We start from the raw sequence: 18,541 nt of genomic DNA, 5'->3' as shown, positions 1-18,541 counted from the left end.
TTTTACCAAAAAGTGTCAATTTTTTTTCTCATGTAATTATATTTCGTCGGGTTACAAGCAAAACACACTAAGTCAATTTTTTTCAGTTTTAAGTTATTTACACCACCTGGTTACATTTCATAAAATTTGTTAATGGTAAAATCCATCCAAGTCGATTGAGAATTTCTTATTACACTATTTTGCAGAAATCATAGATTCACTAAGTCAGTAATAACGTATTTCGTTCTGGCAAAATACACTAACTGACTTAATGGATATTTCTTGTAAGCGTTTTGTACGGATATCACGAAAAATTCTGACTTAATGTATTTTACCGCATAATAACGGACTCGTATGGACCTGGAAAATATGGTTGATTTAGATCGAATTTGCTACAAAACAGTTTAGTTTATCTTGTGTAGAGTTTGAGTGATGTGCATAATGAAGTGTGTGGACAAAATATTTCAACAATTAAGGGCTCAGCAGAGTGTCAGGGGTAAGTAGTTTGTTATTTATACTACTGTTTTAAATACATTGTTTTTTTTACAAGTTTTTTTTTGGCCTTTGGTATAATCTAACCACGGCGTCACATAAACTTTTTCGATATAATTTAAATATCTACAGTGCTGTCAGTTGTTGAGTTATTAATAAATAATCGCATTTTTTTATTTTTGAATATTTTTTTTGCACACTCCACTACACAAATAAATTGTACAGACTCCAGAAACCGAACTACCACATTATCTCCTGTGAAGGCAGATGACTCTTTCCCGGGTAAGAAATGGACAATTATTATAATATAGCATTAGAGTAATCAGTACATTTCCCCTTGGTTTATTTAATATTTCTCGACCCTAATTAATATGCTCTAAAGTTAAAATTGCCTAGTTTAAGGTAACTTTTAAAAACATTTTAAAGTAGATACCTACCTAATTTTAAAAAAAAATAATGTTAAATATTTTTAATTGGTATAGAGTTTAAAAATGAAATTAAGAGAACAAATTAAAAAACTTGTAATTTCGTAATATATTTTTGGACTATTTTAGATCGGCTGAGTTCAGGACAGTCATCTAAAAGCATTTCTTTAAATTCAAGAACTGAGCATACAACTGACTGTGACATATCGTTTAAGCCAGCGTCACAAAATAGCGTGTCTTCAGACGGACAAATAAGAGCTGAAATTTCTGTACCAAGCAATATCGCATCTGTGAACTTTGGCTTAGATGTGGACGGCTTTAATACTCAGTGTCTTCCGAACGAAAGCAACTTTCCCTTTGTTCTAAATCCGGATGTACCTGGACCTAGTAATTACCAAGTAACGAAATATAGCTCGGATATAGAGGACTCGGACGATTCTTTAAAAGATAAGGACTATGTACCAGAAAAAAACGATATATATAGTTCAGCAACTAGTGAAGAAGGCAAAGATGGTGAAGAGTTTAGAACTCAAGTTATACATGAAACTAGCCTTAAGAAAACTAGATGGAGCACTGCAAGGCCTTCAAGCTCGAAGAAATATAGAAAAGAAGCCAAGGTCAACCGTATAAAAGTGTAACAGGAAAGATACAAACTCCCAAAACTCCCAAGCCAGTTTATTGTGAGAAGTGCCGTTATAAATGTTCGACATATTTTTCTGACGATGAACGTAAGGTATTATGCCAGACATTTTGGAATCTGGAATACCTACGGCAAAAAGATTTTATACCTATGAATGTTTTAATAAAAAAAGTAAAATATCGGCGGCCTCGAAAAGGAGAGGAAAGTAAACAAACGAGTAATGCAAAGTCATACTTTTTTTCTAAAAAGGAAGTTAGACATCAAGTTTGTCAGTCTTTTTTCTGCAAAACCTTATGCATTTCAAATATTATAATCCTAAATACATTTAAAAATAGAAGTGAAACTGGTGAGTATAGTGGTACAGACAAGAGAGGTCAAAAAGCTCCAGCTAATGAGACTCCAGAAGACGTAATAATAAGAGTGAAAGAACACATTGAAAGTTTTCCTATTGTCAAGAGCCATTACATAAGAAAATCCACTAAACGGCTTTATTTAGATCCTAATCTAAATATTAAGAAAATGTTTGATTTATTTATGGAAGAATGTAAAAAAAATCAATCGCCGGGAGTAAGTCTTATTACATATAGAAGAATATTTTGCACCCAATACAATCTATCATTCTTTCAACCAAAAAAAGACCAATATCCCACTTGCAACGAATATCAATAGGCAACAGCTATAGATAAAGAAAAGTTAAAGTATCAGGAACATTTACTTTTGCTACTTTTGGATCGAAATAAATGGAAAGCGTGGAAGCTGTGAAATTGGTACCTGTTTATCCTTATACATAAATTCATTATCTCCCGAGGTGAAATATTTAACTATTTTTTCCGACACATGTGGAGGTCAAACTAGAAATGTACAGGTCACAGCTCTCCTTGTTACAGTTTATTTTCGTCAGATACATAAAGAATAAGAAAATAAAATGAATCTAAAATGTTAGCGAAAGCATAGCTTGATTATAGAACTTTAAGAGGCAATTTCTAAGTTATTCTGGTGCTAAAATTAATAAAATAAACAGTTATCATTTCAGTATTAATTCTATTTTTGATATCAATAATTTTCAACCCTCATGATGAAACTCAAATTATTAATCATAACATTAATTTTTTTTTAATTGTTTTGATTTCACTAATGTCAGAAGGTCCCAGCTCATTCTCCTATATCCCTACTAAAACCATTTCTGGCGCAAGAATCTTTGACCTCTAGGAGTCTTGAACAAGCCTTTGAAGAAGGTTGTTTCTTGGTATTTTTGCCGATTTTACTCCAATGAAAAGTTGAAAACTCACCTTTTGGGTATTTTAGTTTGTGGATACTAAATGCCATACTGCAATAGTGCAGGATTATAAGTGGTGTAGTTAAATCCCAACTTTTTCAAGGTTCTTTGTTTAAGTGTCCAGTTTTGAGTTTTCGAGAAAAGGCCAATTCCATTGGTAAGTCCTAATATTTTTATTTGGCATCTTGGTTTATGATAATCTACATATTACACATGTAATTTTATATAAGTAGACTCACGCATACCGTTAAGTTTAACCATCAATGCTTATATCTACTTACTCTATTGGCTATTCCTCAATCTGGGTATTCTTCCACTTTCAGGCTTTTTTTTTTATCCCCCGGTATGGTAGAAATCTCCACTCATCTACTCCAATAACGTCCACAACATCTACATTGACATTCACTGTTAAACCGATCCACCCAGGTCCCCCATCGCAATCATGCAGCCCTTTTGGAGCCAGGTTTGATCAATGTTTGTGACGTATAGTGAACCATGCAGTCAGTAAAACAACCTAACCAGTAAACCAAGTCCTATCAACATTCATTAGCTTTACTGTAGTATATTAGACTAAATACTAACCTCAAAATTACATTGTTATCACTCTCATTAACAGATTTTACTACCACACCGTTGTTTTGAATAGTTTCATAATAACTAGGTGCATATTAGTTATTTTATTGAAATAGACCATATAGATCTTGTAAACTGGATAAATAGGCCTATTTCGAAAGTACTCACGCGAACTTTTAGCCCCAAACAACATAATATGGGATTTTAGTCTTGATATAGACACTATATTTAAGAAGGGCAACATAACTTGTTTTTAAAATAATATGTTTGATTATTAACTTTTCTTTTAATATAGATTCACTTAAAACTGTCTGTTCTTCCTTGTGAGATTTTCTTTCAGGTTTATAGGTATAGTGCTTTTAGTAATTTCCTATTTTCTTGGTCATCGGGATTTTCTTATCCATCTGGGATAAAACAGGTGGCGCTTATATTTTATTGATCTCTTGTTGAATCCACGCCACTCTACCAAAGTGGTTAGTGCTAGTCGGCTTCCCTTTGAGAAGATCCCCTGAGCTGTCTCTATAGTCTATAGTAAGTCTCCCTCCTTCCATTGGTTCCCTTGTACCCGTTTTCTAACCCTCACTTCCCATACCTTTACTCTCCTTTTTCCTTCCTGTTATTACCCATCCGTTCATTCAAATTTCATTTAATCCAAGTATCATTAAAGCAATATTAAAGTAATAAATTGTTTTTGATTAATTATAATTATTAATTCCTTATTTTTTTTATTTAACATCCTTTTACATATTGTGAGAGTTCACCCAACACTTTGTGTTATCGAACAAAAGTTTATGGAAAGCGGACATTCTTATATGGAGGTGGACTCGATGAACAGCTCTAGTGAGTTAGCTAAACGTCATATTGATATTTACAGTGTCCATGAATATGAAAATGTATTTAAAATGGCACGAGCTGGAAGGAAGCGTAATACATCGCCTTATAAAACACGAGAATTGCAATTCAACTAATTTTTGGATTTGAAAAAATTGGTTCAACTTACTATAAATAACAAAAATAAAGACCAAAAGGAAACTATTGTTAACTGGTTAAAAGTAAAATGTTTTAAATATGATAAGCAGTTCCCAAATATAGTTCAGTATAAGTATGATTTTGTCGATGAGTATGAACAAATTAATATTGGATTGACCAGACGAGCTTCGAATCGAATGACTAAGGAGAGAAGCTTTGAAGATATAATAATTCCGCCGTTATATCAAAGACAACTACCGATATCGGTGGCTAAAAAAAAAGGTCTTCTAAAGCTTTGCCTCAGAAACATTATTCCGCCGACACTACGTGACTGGTATTACAATTTGCCTTGTTCATCTTTGGTTTTAGATGTAACAGCCGAACCAGCTGAAAATGATGCTGACCAAGAAGACCAAAACATAGATTAGATAGTTTAATGTATAAAATAGTTTTAGAGTTTTTGACTTAAAGTTTGTTTTTAATACTACACTAACACTAATGCTTATCTTTCCATGTAAAGTGTTAATTTTAGGTATTCATTTTGCTAAAATAAAAGTTAAAAGAAGTACAATAAGTCTATTATTAAAAAAAAAATACAAGTAAATTACACTTGTCAAGTCAACCCTTACATGCAAAATACACTAAGTCAATGTATTGTTTATTAATAACCTCAAATAAAAATATTTTAAAAAGTTTAATTAATTTGTTTATTAAGTCTTATTACTCCATATACATGCAAAAAAAAATTAAAATTTTTAAAAAACCAAATTTAAACCTTTTAACCTTTTAAATACATTAACATTTATACATTCTAGAATATTTTTTGGCAGTCGATTAAACTCTAACAAACATTTATTCAGAATACTGTTCAACATTTGTGTAGTTTTGCATCGATTGACTAGGATGAAATCATTACGGTTTCTGGTATAATAGTCATGCTTTACAGAGAATAATTGCAAGACATTTAACATGGTTATCACAGGTGTATATCTATTATATTTTAGGATTACGCACATTGCTCTGCTTTGTACTATCTGAAATTTGGGTATTTTTTAAATGGGTATACTGAACAACACGAATTCTGATCTGAATCCTTTCACTGACATTACGAATATCTTTAATGAATATTATATAAATTAAAATTCTCGTATGAAAATAGCAAAAAGTATAGCTGTTGAAAAACAAAGAAAAACTCACCAAATCAATTATAAAAAAATAAACAATGGAGTGAAATAATTATTAGTAAAATTATTAAAAGCCCCAAGATGATGTTAAATAAAAAATTTAATGAAATAAAGAGATTATTCATATCGAAGCTATAAAAATTTACAACTGATTTGTTATGATACAAGGGTTAATGTAAAGTGGAATTTTACTCTAAGCTTTTAAACACTTTGTGGAAAAAATACACAACCGAGTAATGATTCGTTTGGCTGCATTTTCAAGCCCCATTTTTTCTTAACAACTTATTTTTTAATTCATTCATATATCTGTATTCTTAAAGAAAAGGCAGTGGCTTAAAGGAAACAATACATTAATGCTTTAGTAACAACAATTTGTTTTTAAAAATATTGCAAAGTTGGCTGTTATGACAAAAGAGATATGTAGAAGTTTCTATGGCACCGTGACATGTTAAAAAGATTGTTATTAATGAATTACAGATTTAATTTTGCTGTATATTTTTGAATCGTTTTTAGGTTATTTTTAAAAACATGTTTCAGAGCTCTTGCATAAGCGATACGTTTAAAAACGATGAACCCAGAAGAAGTGGCACAAGCCGTTGCTCTACAAGACGATGGTCGTCCGATTAGGCATATTCAAAGAAAATAATAGTAAACTACTTTAGTATAATTTTTTTTGGCATATTGCAGAGAGGCTTGGCCATCATGATACAAAGGTTCAGACAAACAAGTTCTTATTCAAGTAGACTGGACAGGGAAGACGGAGGGTCACAAACGTAGTTGAAGATCGATTTCTTCGTCCTCAAGTTCTTCGTGAGCGAACAGCCTTTGCTCCAGCTTTGGTAAGAAGACTGGCAGATATTTAAGGTATATTGGTATTAAGGTTAGCGGATCAGAAATATTCTCTTTACAAACGAGTCTCGTTTCACGAGATATTCACCTGACGAACGCTAAAGAATATGGAGAAGGCCCGGACAAAATTACTTAGTTGTATCTATATGTTGTTATATAGTTGTGTCTCCTAGAGTGCAATTTGGTAGCGGAGAGGTGATAGTGTGGGGTGGTATTTCATTGCAAGCCTGTACAGACCTTGTTACACTTCAAGGGGGTATTAACGCCGATAGATACATTACGAAGTGGTTGTAAGAACATGTGGTGCCTTATAAGCTATTAATAGGAGAACATTTCATCTTGATGTAAGACAATGCTCGACCGCCCATAGCACACATAACGGAAATATTTATTCGACGTTGACGTTCATGTATTGAACTGGCCCCCAAGAGGTCCAGACCTCAACCCTATTGAGCACTTGTGTAATATACTGGGAAGAAGAGTTAGACAGAACTACGGCAAGTTTCAAACTTTAGCTACGTTTGAAGAAGCACTGACAAACAAGTGGCAACGAATAGCCTAAGATGCGATTAGTTTTTTAATTGAATCTATGCCCGAAAGAACGTTTTCTAAAATTCTCGATTTTAGAAAAAATTATTAAATCTTAATACTGCCGTTATCCATATTTAAAAAAAATTGTTTCTAATAACGCATTATTGCACTGTTTCTTTTAAATTAGTGCTTCTTTTTCAAAAATACAGATATCAGAATGATTCTAAAAACAAATTGTTAAGAAAAGATTGATAATCAAAAAGAATCATTATTCGGTTGTGAATTTTTTCTACAGAAAAAGTTTTGGGTAAAATGCGATATTTTATAATAATAGCTTGTATAATAACAAATCCGTTGAAAATTTTTTTGCTTCGATATGAAAAAATTATGACAATAAAACGGCCTAAAATTCAGCAAAAAATTATGAAAAGCGATGTAATACTGAAAAAATTATTAAGGATTTAATTTGAATCAAATTTTTGTTATCCGGTTAATTTTGCGGGCGACTGTAGTTTTACTAACAAATTTTAATAAATTAGATAAGAGCTGGATAATGTTATGATTTTAAATATATGTAATTGCTTTAAAGAAATGTTCTTCTTAAGACGATACGCCGCAGAGGACGAAACTGAAAATTGTTAATAATTTCCAGTAATAATATTTATATATATATTAATATTTATAATAATAATACTTATATAATTAATTAGATTCTTAATTTTTTAAGTTATATAAATTATATGATCTCTTTTAACTTTTAATCGACAAGAACTTTTTGCACGAAACGACCTGTCTTGCTTCATGGTTGTCTAACATTTATAATGTAAAAAGACATGTATATTTCAACTTGAGCAATGTACTGTAATACTCCGTAGAAAAAATGCGACATTTTATTGACCTTTGTATAATAACAAATCCGTTGGAAATTTATATAGCTTCGATATGAAAAAATGATGACAATAAAACGGCCTAAAATTCAGCAAAAAATTATCAAAATCGATGTAATACTGAAAAAATTATTAAAAATTTAATTTGATTCAGATTTTTGTTATCCGGTTAATTTTGCGGACCACTGTAGTTTTACTAACAAAATTTTTTATCTTTGACTTTAATTCTTTGACTACTTTGATCTGATTCCATTTTTATCAATTGTAAATCTGTTTTTTGGTTTAACAGATTCAGAAGTGATGTTAGAATTTATTGTTGTAAAGCTTACACGGGTTATGGTTTAAACGTTGTACAATATTTTAGGTTATGAAAGCAAATAATCAGGTAAGATAAAGATCATTCCTTGGACATGAAGTTTTATTTAAAACACAATGTGGCTTAAAAATGCATCTATATAAATATATTATATGTTTTAACTAATACTATACTAATATAAAACACTTACATACGTATATACTTACCAATATTTAACATCCTAAAAGACTCACTTCAGAACTAAAATTATCATTATAAAAGTCAAATAATATACGCCGAATAGGTACTATAGCTTCATCAACTTTTCTATGTTTTTGATTGACCGTCTTTCTTTTTACAGAATGATCTATAACATCTCTCACTTTTAAAACGCAATAAATTGTCCAACGATGAAATTGAAATTAATTGCTGAATACGGATAATTATTGCATTTTCTGATATAATATAATAGAATGTTTAAAATAATCCATTGATACTAAACAAGACTTTATGTAAGTCTTTATGTCCAAACTCATTGGGTTCCTTATTAACTTCACTAACTGATAAGGGCATCGTCTACCGTAAATGGTCCTCAAAATGTCATCTTACTAACCCAGAACTAACAATAGACAAAACTTAAAAAAGATTATCCTACCGACATACTGAACTGTCTAATAACACTAAACCAAAAAATACATGCAACTTTTCAAACTTTGACAACTAAAAAACGAGAGATTAGATCATCTAAAAATTTTGTAGTGGTGGCATGGTATTGAGAAGCGATGCCGACGCAGAACTGCATCGCGCAGCCTCTTTTTGCAAGTCCGCCGCAGCATAGTAGGCTGCCGGTGTACCGCGATCTCGAGATAATTCTGCAAAAAAAGTCTGTTTAAAACTGGCCCCGGTCTATTGATCTTTTCGTCGGCACGCTTTCATCATATTTATAGCCATTTAAGTAAGAATAAAAGAACTATACTAAAATGAAATTTAATTTTAGAGAAATATGCAAAATCTACCAAATCAGGCTTGAAACGGACCAATAGTTGAATTAAGAAAAGCATATGTGAACTTTTCTATACATAAGAAGCAAAACAGCTAATAAATTCTAAATAAAAACTAACCTTAAATAAGAATCAATGCATGGCAGATGCAAGCACTATCACTAGTATTTACTTTATAAAAGAATTATAAGAAATATGTTATTAAGCTATGAAAAAAAAAACAAAAAATTAGCAATTAAAACGTAAGAGGCAGAAGCGAGGGGTGACAGTAGTGGTAGCCTTGCCGCGGAAAACGAAGAAAGAAAAAAAAAAGATTATTATAATATAATATGATATGACGCTAAAGTCAGCATGTCTTGTTATTTATTAATGACATTTATGATTGTACTTGTGCGTGAGAACCTTCAAATAGAGATGTTTTGAGAAACCTCTCCGGCTATGTGTTTTGATCTGTTCCGGCAGTTGGTTCCAGCAACAAAAGAGAATGAGCGTTGAAATGATGCCGTATGATGCTGAGGGATTAAAAATCTATAATTAAACCTAGTGTTGTGACTGGTAGGTCTAGGTAAAATATTTTTTAAATATGCCGGTCTATTATTATTATTATTAAATAAAATTTTACATATGAAGTTTTCTCCGGTTTTCCATGTTTAAAATATTTGCTCTAATAATATGTGGTGTAATATGTTCTCTAAAATTTATAATAAAAGAAAGTCTTAAAAAGGTATTTTGTACCTTTTGTATCATTTTTTTTACGTATGACAGCAAATAATTATTGTATACAGTGTCACCATAATCAAAAAAAGACAGAACTAAAGTGTCACACAACAAATACTTTTTCCTAGAGGGAATATGTTTATTCCAGCTTATATAAATTTTTAAGACGCAAATAGGTAGCTTTCAATTTTATTTTAATATGAGGCTTAAAAGTAAAGGTATTATCTATAATAATACCGAGATTTTTTGCTTGGTTAACAACTGGAATTTTATTACCTGAAACGATAATATTTAAATCGTCAGCATATTATTGTAAAGTGGATGTTTAAGTACCTTGTACCCGCCACATAGATTGAGCAAAATAAGGCCAAAATAATGCAATAGCGCTAGTAACAAGTGGTGATTTACCGTGTCAACGGCCTAACTAAAGTCGAGTAGTGCCATGCAGGTGCCGGATTTCTGAATAATTTTTCTTAGGGCGTCAGAGTCTAAGCGAGGAATGTTAAAGATCTCATTGGTAAATCTACTATTTTTATAAAAATTAAGTAGCTTTTAGAATGTAAAGTTAGGTATATTGGAGTCGCTCATCATAAAGCATTATTTAATTTTTCTGGCAGTTCAAATAGATGGTTTTTATCACGTGTTAGTTTTAGCATGCCGGCAGCTACCCAAAATTCTTTTCCTTTTTGATGCCTCAGCATCACAAATGCTGTCTAAACAGCCCTTCAAGCTCTTACCGCAGCCCCGGTACCTCAGGTAACCCAAGTCGAAATCAGTGAAATAATTAAAGCCACAAAAGACAAAAACGCACCTGGCGCGGATCGTATCTACAATCCAGCCTTAAAATATCTTGTTGACACTTAGGTTAATGATCTTACTGGAATCATCAATGGTATGTTTCAATTCTCCTATCTTACCACCCAATGGAAATCCGCTGATGTCATCCTTCTCCCCAAAAAGGGAGAATCAGCAACAAACCCCTCGAGCTATAGGCCAATAAGTCTTTTCTCAGCAATGAGAAAAATTGCCGAAAGAGGTATCCTCAACCAGCTCACTACGTTCTGCAACAGGCACGAAAAAATCTCCGATGGTCAATTTGGTTTTAGAACTAGACACTCCACCAACCATCAAACGACCCGGCTTGGTTTCCACATTCTCTCAGGAGCAAACCGTGGATTGCACACCGGAGCTGTTTTTCTGGACATAAGCAAGGCCTTCGACGAAATGTGGCACGACGGTTTATTGCATAAACTAGTCGACGCCCATTTTCCCGACTGCCTGGTAAAACTTGTCCACTTCTTTTTGACCAATCTATCTTTTTGTGTTTGTGCTGACGATTTTGTTTTCACACCCCACCTAATAAGAGGAGGTGTTTGTCAGGGTTCCCCCCTATCACCCCACTTGTTTAACGTTTATATGCGCGATCTACCTCTGTCCCCACACAATACTATACTCTAATACGGTGATGACACCGCAATACTCACCACCTCTCCCAACATAGGGCATATTAAAATCAGGATCCAGATTATTAGAGACACCTAAACTTACTCAACTCCTGGATGGATCGCTGGAGATTGGAGGTCAACCGATCTCTCATTCCACCCGAGCCCCCACAACGCTGCGTACCACCTCCCCGGCGACACACTCCGACGGGACTGATCTCCTGCTCCGACCAACTCTCCACCTCCATCCAGGTCTGACAGTCCAGGGCCCACGAGATCCCGCAGCCACTTAGTATTAGTATTCTGTTTTTGTACATTTTATTAGTATTAGGTAGTTTTTAGTCCGCCTGGTTTTTAAGACCTATCGTTATATAGAATAAGATACAATCAGTTAAGTAGATATAAAAATGTATATTTTAATCTAGTTTAATAAATGTGAGTTTTAAAGTAAAATCTTTGATGCGCTAATTGGTTAAAGAATGTTATTTTTTCTCTGATAATTGCATGCTTAGTGTAGTTCCTAAGTTGTCTGTAATACCGTAAGTATGTTGTGATTTTGATTTTTGATAGTTTTTGAGTCTTGTCTCTTAGTCTAATCATGGTTTTTATATTATGAGTAATCCACGAATTAAATGGGTTTTCAACTAGAAGTTTGTATTTAAATGGTGCATATTTATTCAAGTAATTTAAGATCTTGCTATTAAATATTATTATATTATTATAGTCCCTAAGTAATACCCTTTTCTTGGGGCTAACTATTTTAGGCTTTTGGAACAGGCAATATATGAGATTTTAATCTGTTAAATATTGAAATAAGTAGTATTTGAATCCTATACTGGACTTAGAGTGAACAGATAACAAGTTTTGGGTGGCAATAATCATATCGAGAATGGTAGAGTTATTTGTATTTAAGTTAGTCCTGGTAGGCTCGAAAATTCGTTGGAAGACGTTAAAAATATCCATTAATAATTTAAGTCAGATGACATGCGGGAACTGTGACAAAAAATCAATGTTTAGATCACCAACAAGTATCATATTATCAAATTGGGTGACTACCCTTGTTAAAATGTCTTCCAGATTGTCTAGAAAAATTTAAATATTTCCTGAAGGTGGGCGGTATAAGTTTAACAATAGAAACGTTTTATTTTTTATTTTCTACATTATAGTGTCCGTTATATGGAATTAGTATCATAGTATTACTTTGTCCAAAAATATGTCTGCTTCGCATATCTTTTGAAATTTTTAATTTCGTGAAATTTGCGGAACAAAATTATGAAATTTTAAGCCTCAATACAAGATAGGATTTTTATAAAAATTGTCTTATATGATTAAATTCTATCAGTATCATATTGTTACGCTTAAGCAAAAATAAAAGTAATTATCTGTAATATAATATAAGGAAAGGGGTGGGAAAGGAACTGGGTGGCGCCACAGATGGAGATCAAATTATTGGTTCAATATTAATTTAACTGGTTACAGATACCTTGAATTTTCACTAAATATATTGGTACCAGAATTAACACAACATTTCCTACTAAAAATAGAAATTTTGACGAAAGAATCTACTTTCAGCAAGATGGCGCACCTCCTTATGCTGCTATTTTTTTAACAATTTCTTAATATTTTTTCCGCAATAGACGGAGTGGACGAAATAGGATAATCGAACATCCAGCAAAGTTACTTGATCGTACTTCATTACATTACTTACTACATTACATATACTTACAAAAACATATGCTACAAGACCCAAAAATATTAATAAAATAAAACAGAGAGAATCAGAAACGAAATTTTAAGAAGTTTACAAATAGAATTTTATCATCTTAGTGCTTTGTCAAGAAGTAAATGGTTTTCGTTTCGAACAGTTGCTTAAGTAATAGATAATTTAGTTTATATAACATTTACATATTGTTATGTTCTATATAGTTCATCGTTCATCTTAGGAAGAAAAAAACACAAATTTGTAAACACGAACAGTATCCCACAGCAGTCCCCAGGTGGCGGATAGGGGGGGGCCTCAAGCTAATGATCTTTTTTGAAGCAGAGGCCTGCGGGAGCATACAAGGCTTGTTGTGCCAACCACAACTGGTAGCCTATTAAAACTCCTGCCGCGGACCAACTTCACCTGTCCCAGCTGTCGTGTCGTGGCTAAGGGATTGCACCAGGTTTTAACGATGCCAGGTGGGGCCTGTACCCACCTGTTACACCAGGTCTCCGGCTGTCCGTGGTCACGTCTCGCGAGCCGGAGAAAGGGGGGTCTTGGCTTTGCCGCCCGGACCAAGAGGAGACAACCTCATCAAAAACCTAAATCCAAGATGGGGAGCCAAGTCGAAGGATGCGTGGCTAGATAGAGGACTAGCCGCAACTGGTTTCAACCTTGGGGCACTGGGGGGCACCCCATTGTATATACCCCTTATCCCAGCATGCGGGGCTCTGCTGGGACGGACCTACATTCCCTTGCTACTCGTGGGAACATTATGGACATGAGCAAGAAAACAGAAAAAACAAAAGAACGGAGACAATCCTCCGAACATAACAGTAAGGCAGGAGAAACATCCTTCTCCTCAAAGCAAGTGGCAGGAGCAACAACCTCCTCCTCTCAGTTGGCAGGGGCAACACCCTCCACCACAAAGCAAGCGGGAAAAGAAACTGCTTCAAAATCTCAAAGGAGATTTTCCTTTTCTTTTCCAGAACTGGGAAAGCCTGGGGGAAGGGACGATCCACTAAGGCGTGGACTTAGTGGTGCAGGCGTCAGGAAATACCTACGCTTTCTTCACGAGGGCATATCACCCGAAGAAGCGAGGAAAAAAGTCCTAGACGACAAGGAAAAAAGAAAGGAAGAACAACCTCCTCAAACTTCCAAGGCATCGCCTAAGAAAAACCCCCAAGGTAAGAGGGGAAGTGACTTCATCTCACCCCAACAAAAAAAGGGGGAAAAGAAGCAAAGAACCGGTGACGATCCCCGGGTAATGAAGACGAGCAAGTCTGCAAACATAGCAGGGCAAGCCACCAGCTATGCAAAAGCGGCAAAGCTCATCAGAATCGGAGTATTGCCGGAGGACTACCCTGAGGCAACTCTAACCTCCGAACAACTCACAGATGTGGAGGAAGCAATCGTATCAGAAATGATCAACAGCACAACAAAGGGCCTGCAGTTCTCAGGTATTCATTTTCGCTCGGGAATGATACTTGTGGACTGCGAGTCGGAGCAGACAGCAGAATGGCTGGCTCAGATGGCACCTAGGTTGAAGGAATGGAAAGGGCCAGCGCTGGTAGCGAAAAGAGGAGAGGACATCCCAAAAGCGCATACCATCAGCCTTTTTCTTCCACGGAGCAAAGGGCAAGACACCACAGCTCTCCTGAAACTCATTGGAGTACAGAATCCAGAGATCTCCACCGAGACCTGGAAAGTAATAAGTGCCAAAGGAAATGGCCACGGTCAAGTGCTTTCTGTTGGGATCGACACCAAATCTGCGGATAGCATCCAGGCAAAGGGATACACTATCCACTACAGGTTTGGGCAAATCCCCGTATCTGGCCTCAGAAAGCAGGAGAAGGCAAAGGACAAAAAGATAGAGCTTGATCCATCCACTTCAGCCTCTACCTCCTCCGAGCCAGTCGCCAATGAGAACACCTCTACGGCGACTAAAACACAAGAGACCGAGGGCATGGACCTCGATCTCAATGTCAACCCGACCACTTCTGCTGAGGAGAATGTCATCAGCAGCGAAGAAGAAGATAGGCTTCTGGGACCTAATGTAGACCATCAGGGGGACGGACCGGATGGCCCTGACAAATCATAAGAGGACTTCACTCTGCCAAACCAGAAGCCTTTAAATTCAGCAAATTAGCACAAATAAACCTGCAACACAAACGAGCATCCTCCGATGTGATTGCACGGATGTTTGTCAAGCAAGATCTGGGACTAGTCTTGATCCAAGAACCCTGGATCAATCGGGGGCAGATCAAGGGTCTGTCAAGCAAAACGTCAAAAGTAATATATGATACCAGGCAGGAATCATTCAGAGCCTGCATTCTCATAAGAAATAACATCAATTACATATGTATTTCAGAACTCATGACACGGGACCTAACACCTATTGTCGTAAATCTCGACATTGGGGACACCAACAGGACCATAGTAATTGCGTCAGCATATTTTGCTGGAGATGGGCCTATGACACCACCAGCAGAAGTGCAAGAGCTGATTCAATACTGTAGCAGATTGCGTCTACCACTCCTTCTAGGCTGCGACGCAAATGCTCACCATATCACATGGGGAGGTGAGTGTAACTTTAGAGGTGAGTGTCTGCTTGAATATCTAACGACAACCGATCTCGAGGTTCTGAATGTGGGAACTACACCAACATTCGTAACTAAATCAAGATCGGAAGTATTAGATATTACTTTAGTCAGCTCCAGTCTCAGAGACCACATCAAGGACTGGAGAGTATCAGCTGAACCATCACTGTCCGACCACAGGATTATCGAATTCAAGCTGGACAGCATTAAATACAATCGACCCGAAAGGAGGGTCCCAGGAAAAACAGACTGGGAATCATACAACACCAATCTGGAAAACAACTTAAATTATCTAAGCTTAAATGGGAAACCGCACCATCTAGACTTAGAGCAGGACTCACAAGCTGTCACACGTGCAATAAATAAGGCGTTCGACTCAAGTTGCCCAGTGACCAGTGAGAGACCCGTTAAAGACGCCTCGTGGTGGAATACACACCTGTCAAAACTAAGGTCAAAAGTGCGTCATCTTTTCAATACAGCGAAAAGAGACGGTAACTGGCAGGTATATGCCGAAGTGCTTACTCTTTATAACAAAGAGATAAGAAAAACCAAAAGACAGCACTTCAGAACTTTCTGTGCGGAAATCGCTAACACTCCGACTGCGGCTAGACTGCACAAAGCAATGGCTAAGGGAGGCACATACCCAATAATGGCCCTCAAAAAGCCAGATGGCACCTACACGAAGGGAGAAGAGGAGCAAGCCATCCTATTACTTCAAACACACTTTCCAGGGTGCGAACCTATAGAAACGGTCCCAATAAAGTACACCAATCCTAAAAAAGAGGACTGGGAAGTTGCAAGGACCGTCTTTACGACAGAAAGGTTGAAATGGGCAATAAACACCTTTCAACCGTACAAGTCACCGAGAGTGGATGGAATTTTTCCTGCTCTCCTACAAAACGGACAAGAGAAAGTCCTTCCTCACCTGAGTAGAATAGCAAGGACGAGCTTAGCGTCGGGATATATTCCCAGTAGCTGGCGAAGGGCAAAAGTCACCTTCATACCGAAAATAGGAAAACAAGATGGGACTGACCCCAAATCTTTTAGACCTATCAGCCTTACGTCTTTCATTCTGAAAACAATAGAAAAAATTGTAGACAACCATATCAGGAATGACATTCTGGAGAGAGCACCTCTACATCAGTGTCAACATGCTTATAGAGCGGGCAGATCCACAGAAACCGCACTATATCAACTGACACAAATCATCCAGAAAATCCTGAATGAGAAAGAAACAGCCATCTGCGCCTTTCTAGATATATCTGGGGCATTTGATAACACGTCACATGTAGCGGTAAAAAATGCCCTGGAAAAAAGAAATTTGAACAAAACCATATTCCGATGGATTTGTCAAATGCTTGCTACGCGTACGGCTGAGACTACTGTGGGCAAACAGACCACAGGCATCAAAACTACTCGTGGCACGCCTCAAGGAGGGGTAACTTCACCCTTACTATGGAGTCTAGTAGTCGATGAACTACTTGAGATATTGACAAATCTCGGTTTCACCTGCATAGGATATGCTGATGATATCGTTATTATAGTCAAAGGCAGGTATAAGGGCACTTTATACGACCTCATACAAAGAAGCCTAAGCATCACGGAAGAATGGTGCACATCAGTGGGGCTGAGCATAAATTCAGCGAAAACTACTATCGTACCATTCACTCGTAAAAGGAAAATGCAACCCACCAGGGACATCCACCTGGGCGGACAAGTTGTACATACATCGGATGAAGTAAAATATCTAGGAGTGACACTGGATAGTAAGCTTAGTTGGAACAAGCATCTAGAATTCACAGTAAACAAGGCTACTAAAGCCATTATGATCTGTAGGAACCTAGCGGGTAAAAACTGGGGATGCTCCCCAAAAATACTGCGATGGATGTACACCATGATGGTTAAACCCATAATCACATATGGGGCAGTGGTGTGGCATGACACTACAAAGTTAAGTACAGTAAGGCGTAAACTTGACAAGGTTCAAAGACTTGCATGCGTATGCATCACAGGAGCTATGAAAACATGCCCCACAGCAGCACTGGAGGTCATAGTTGACCTGGCACCTCTTCACCTGGCAGTAGAGGGAGCTCCTAAAAGGGCCATGTTCAGATTAGCAAGGGATAGAACGAACAGTAGGGACATTGATCAGAGAGCCTGGGTATCTCAAACAAGATCCATTCCCCTGTTCGATCTTCCCAAGGACGATATAACTCGGGAATATCACTTTGTTAGGAATTTCAGTACAAAAATTGACAGCAAAAGTGACTGGAAAAATGGATCTGTCGCCCGCTCACTTAAACAGAATACTATCAAATGGTACACAGATGGTTCTAAAACCGAAAAAGGAACAGGAGCTGGAGTATTTGGGCCTGGCACCAAATACTCAGAGCCACTGGGAAAATACACCAGTGTCTTTCAAGCGAAAATACACGCTATAGAAAGATGCGCTCAATTAATCCTGAACAAAGACTACCTCAAGCAGGACATCGCAATCTTCACCGACAGTCAAGCAGCCATAGCAGCACTGAGTTCACATGTCATCAGTTCTAAAATGGTAAGAGACTGTTTGGGCAAACTTAATGAGGTAGGAAAGAGAAATAAAGTCACAATATTATGGGTACCTGGACATACAGGCGTGCAAGGTAACGAAGAAGCCAATATTCTGGCAAAAAAGGGATCTGGTTCTCAATTTGTAGAACCGGAACCTTTCTGCGGCATAGGAAAGAATACTTACCTATATGAGCTTACAAAAATGGAGGATCAACTCAGAGAAAGCCTCTGGGATGATCATCCAGGGTTGAGACACTCCAAGATGTTCCTTGGAACCCTTGACCCAAAAAAATCTAAAGCTCTAGTAAGTTTAACTAAAACTAAACTATGGATTGTAACAGGATTCCTAACAGGGCACTGTCACCTTCGAGAACACCGCAGGAAACTAAAACTTGAACAGACAGGTGAATGCAGATTCTGTGGGGA

General features: G+C 36.3%; 1 protein-coding gene across 1 annotated transcript; it reads left to right on the top strand.

Annotated features, from left to right (window-relative positions):
* Positions 1-420: 420 nt before the first annotated feature.
* Positions 421-15,063, top strand: LOC126736164 (uncharacterized). Its single transcript, XM_050440392.1, has 2 exons — positions 421-475; positions 13,952-15,063. Exons 1-2 carry the CDS (start codon positions 421-423, stop codon positions 15,061-15,063), a joined length of 1,167 nt encoding a protein of 388 aa, XP_050296349.1.
* Positions 15,064-18,541: the final 3,478 nt, after the last annotated feature.

Source organism: Anthonomus grandis, chromosome 5 (genome assembly GCF_022605725.1).
Source record: "Anthonomus grandis grandis chromosome 5, icAntGran1.3, whole genome shotgun sequence".
NCBI classification, from domain to species: domain Eukaryota; kingdom Metazoa; phylum Arthropoda; class Insecta; order Coleoptera; family Curculionidae; genus Anthonomus; species Anthonomus grandis.
The sequence above is the reverse complement of the archived record's forward strand: the minus strand, read 5'-3'. Positions and strand labels throughout refer to the sequence as shown.

Bases quoted from the DNA above. Each gene is read 5' to 3' on its own strand.
- LOC126736164 (XM_050440392.1), top strand. From the start codon at position 421: ATGAAGTGTGTGGACAAAATATTTCAACAATTAAGGGCTCAGCAGAGT. The intron at 476-13,951 runs GTAAGTAGTTTG...TTTCTTTTCCAG, and splicing joins GGCTCAGCAGAGTGTCAGGG to AACTGGGAAAGCCTGGGGGA.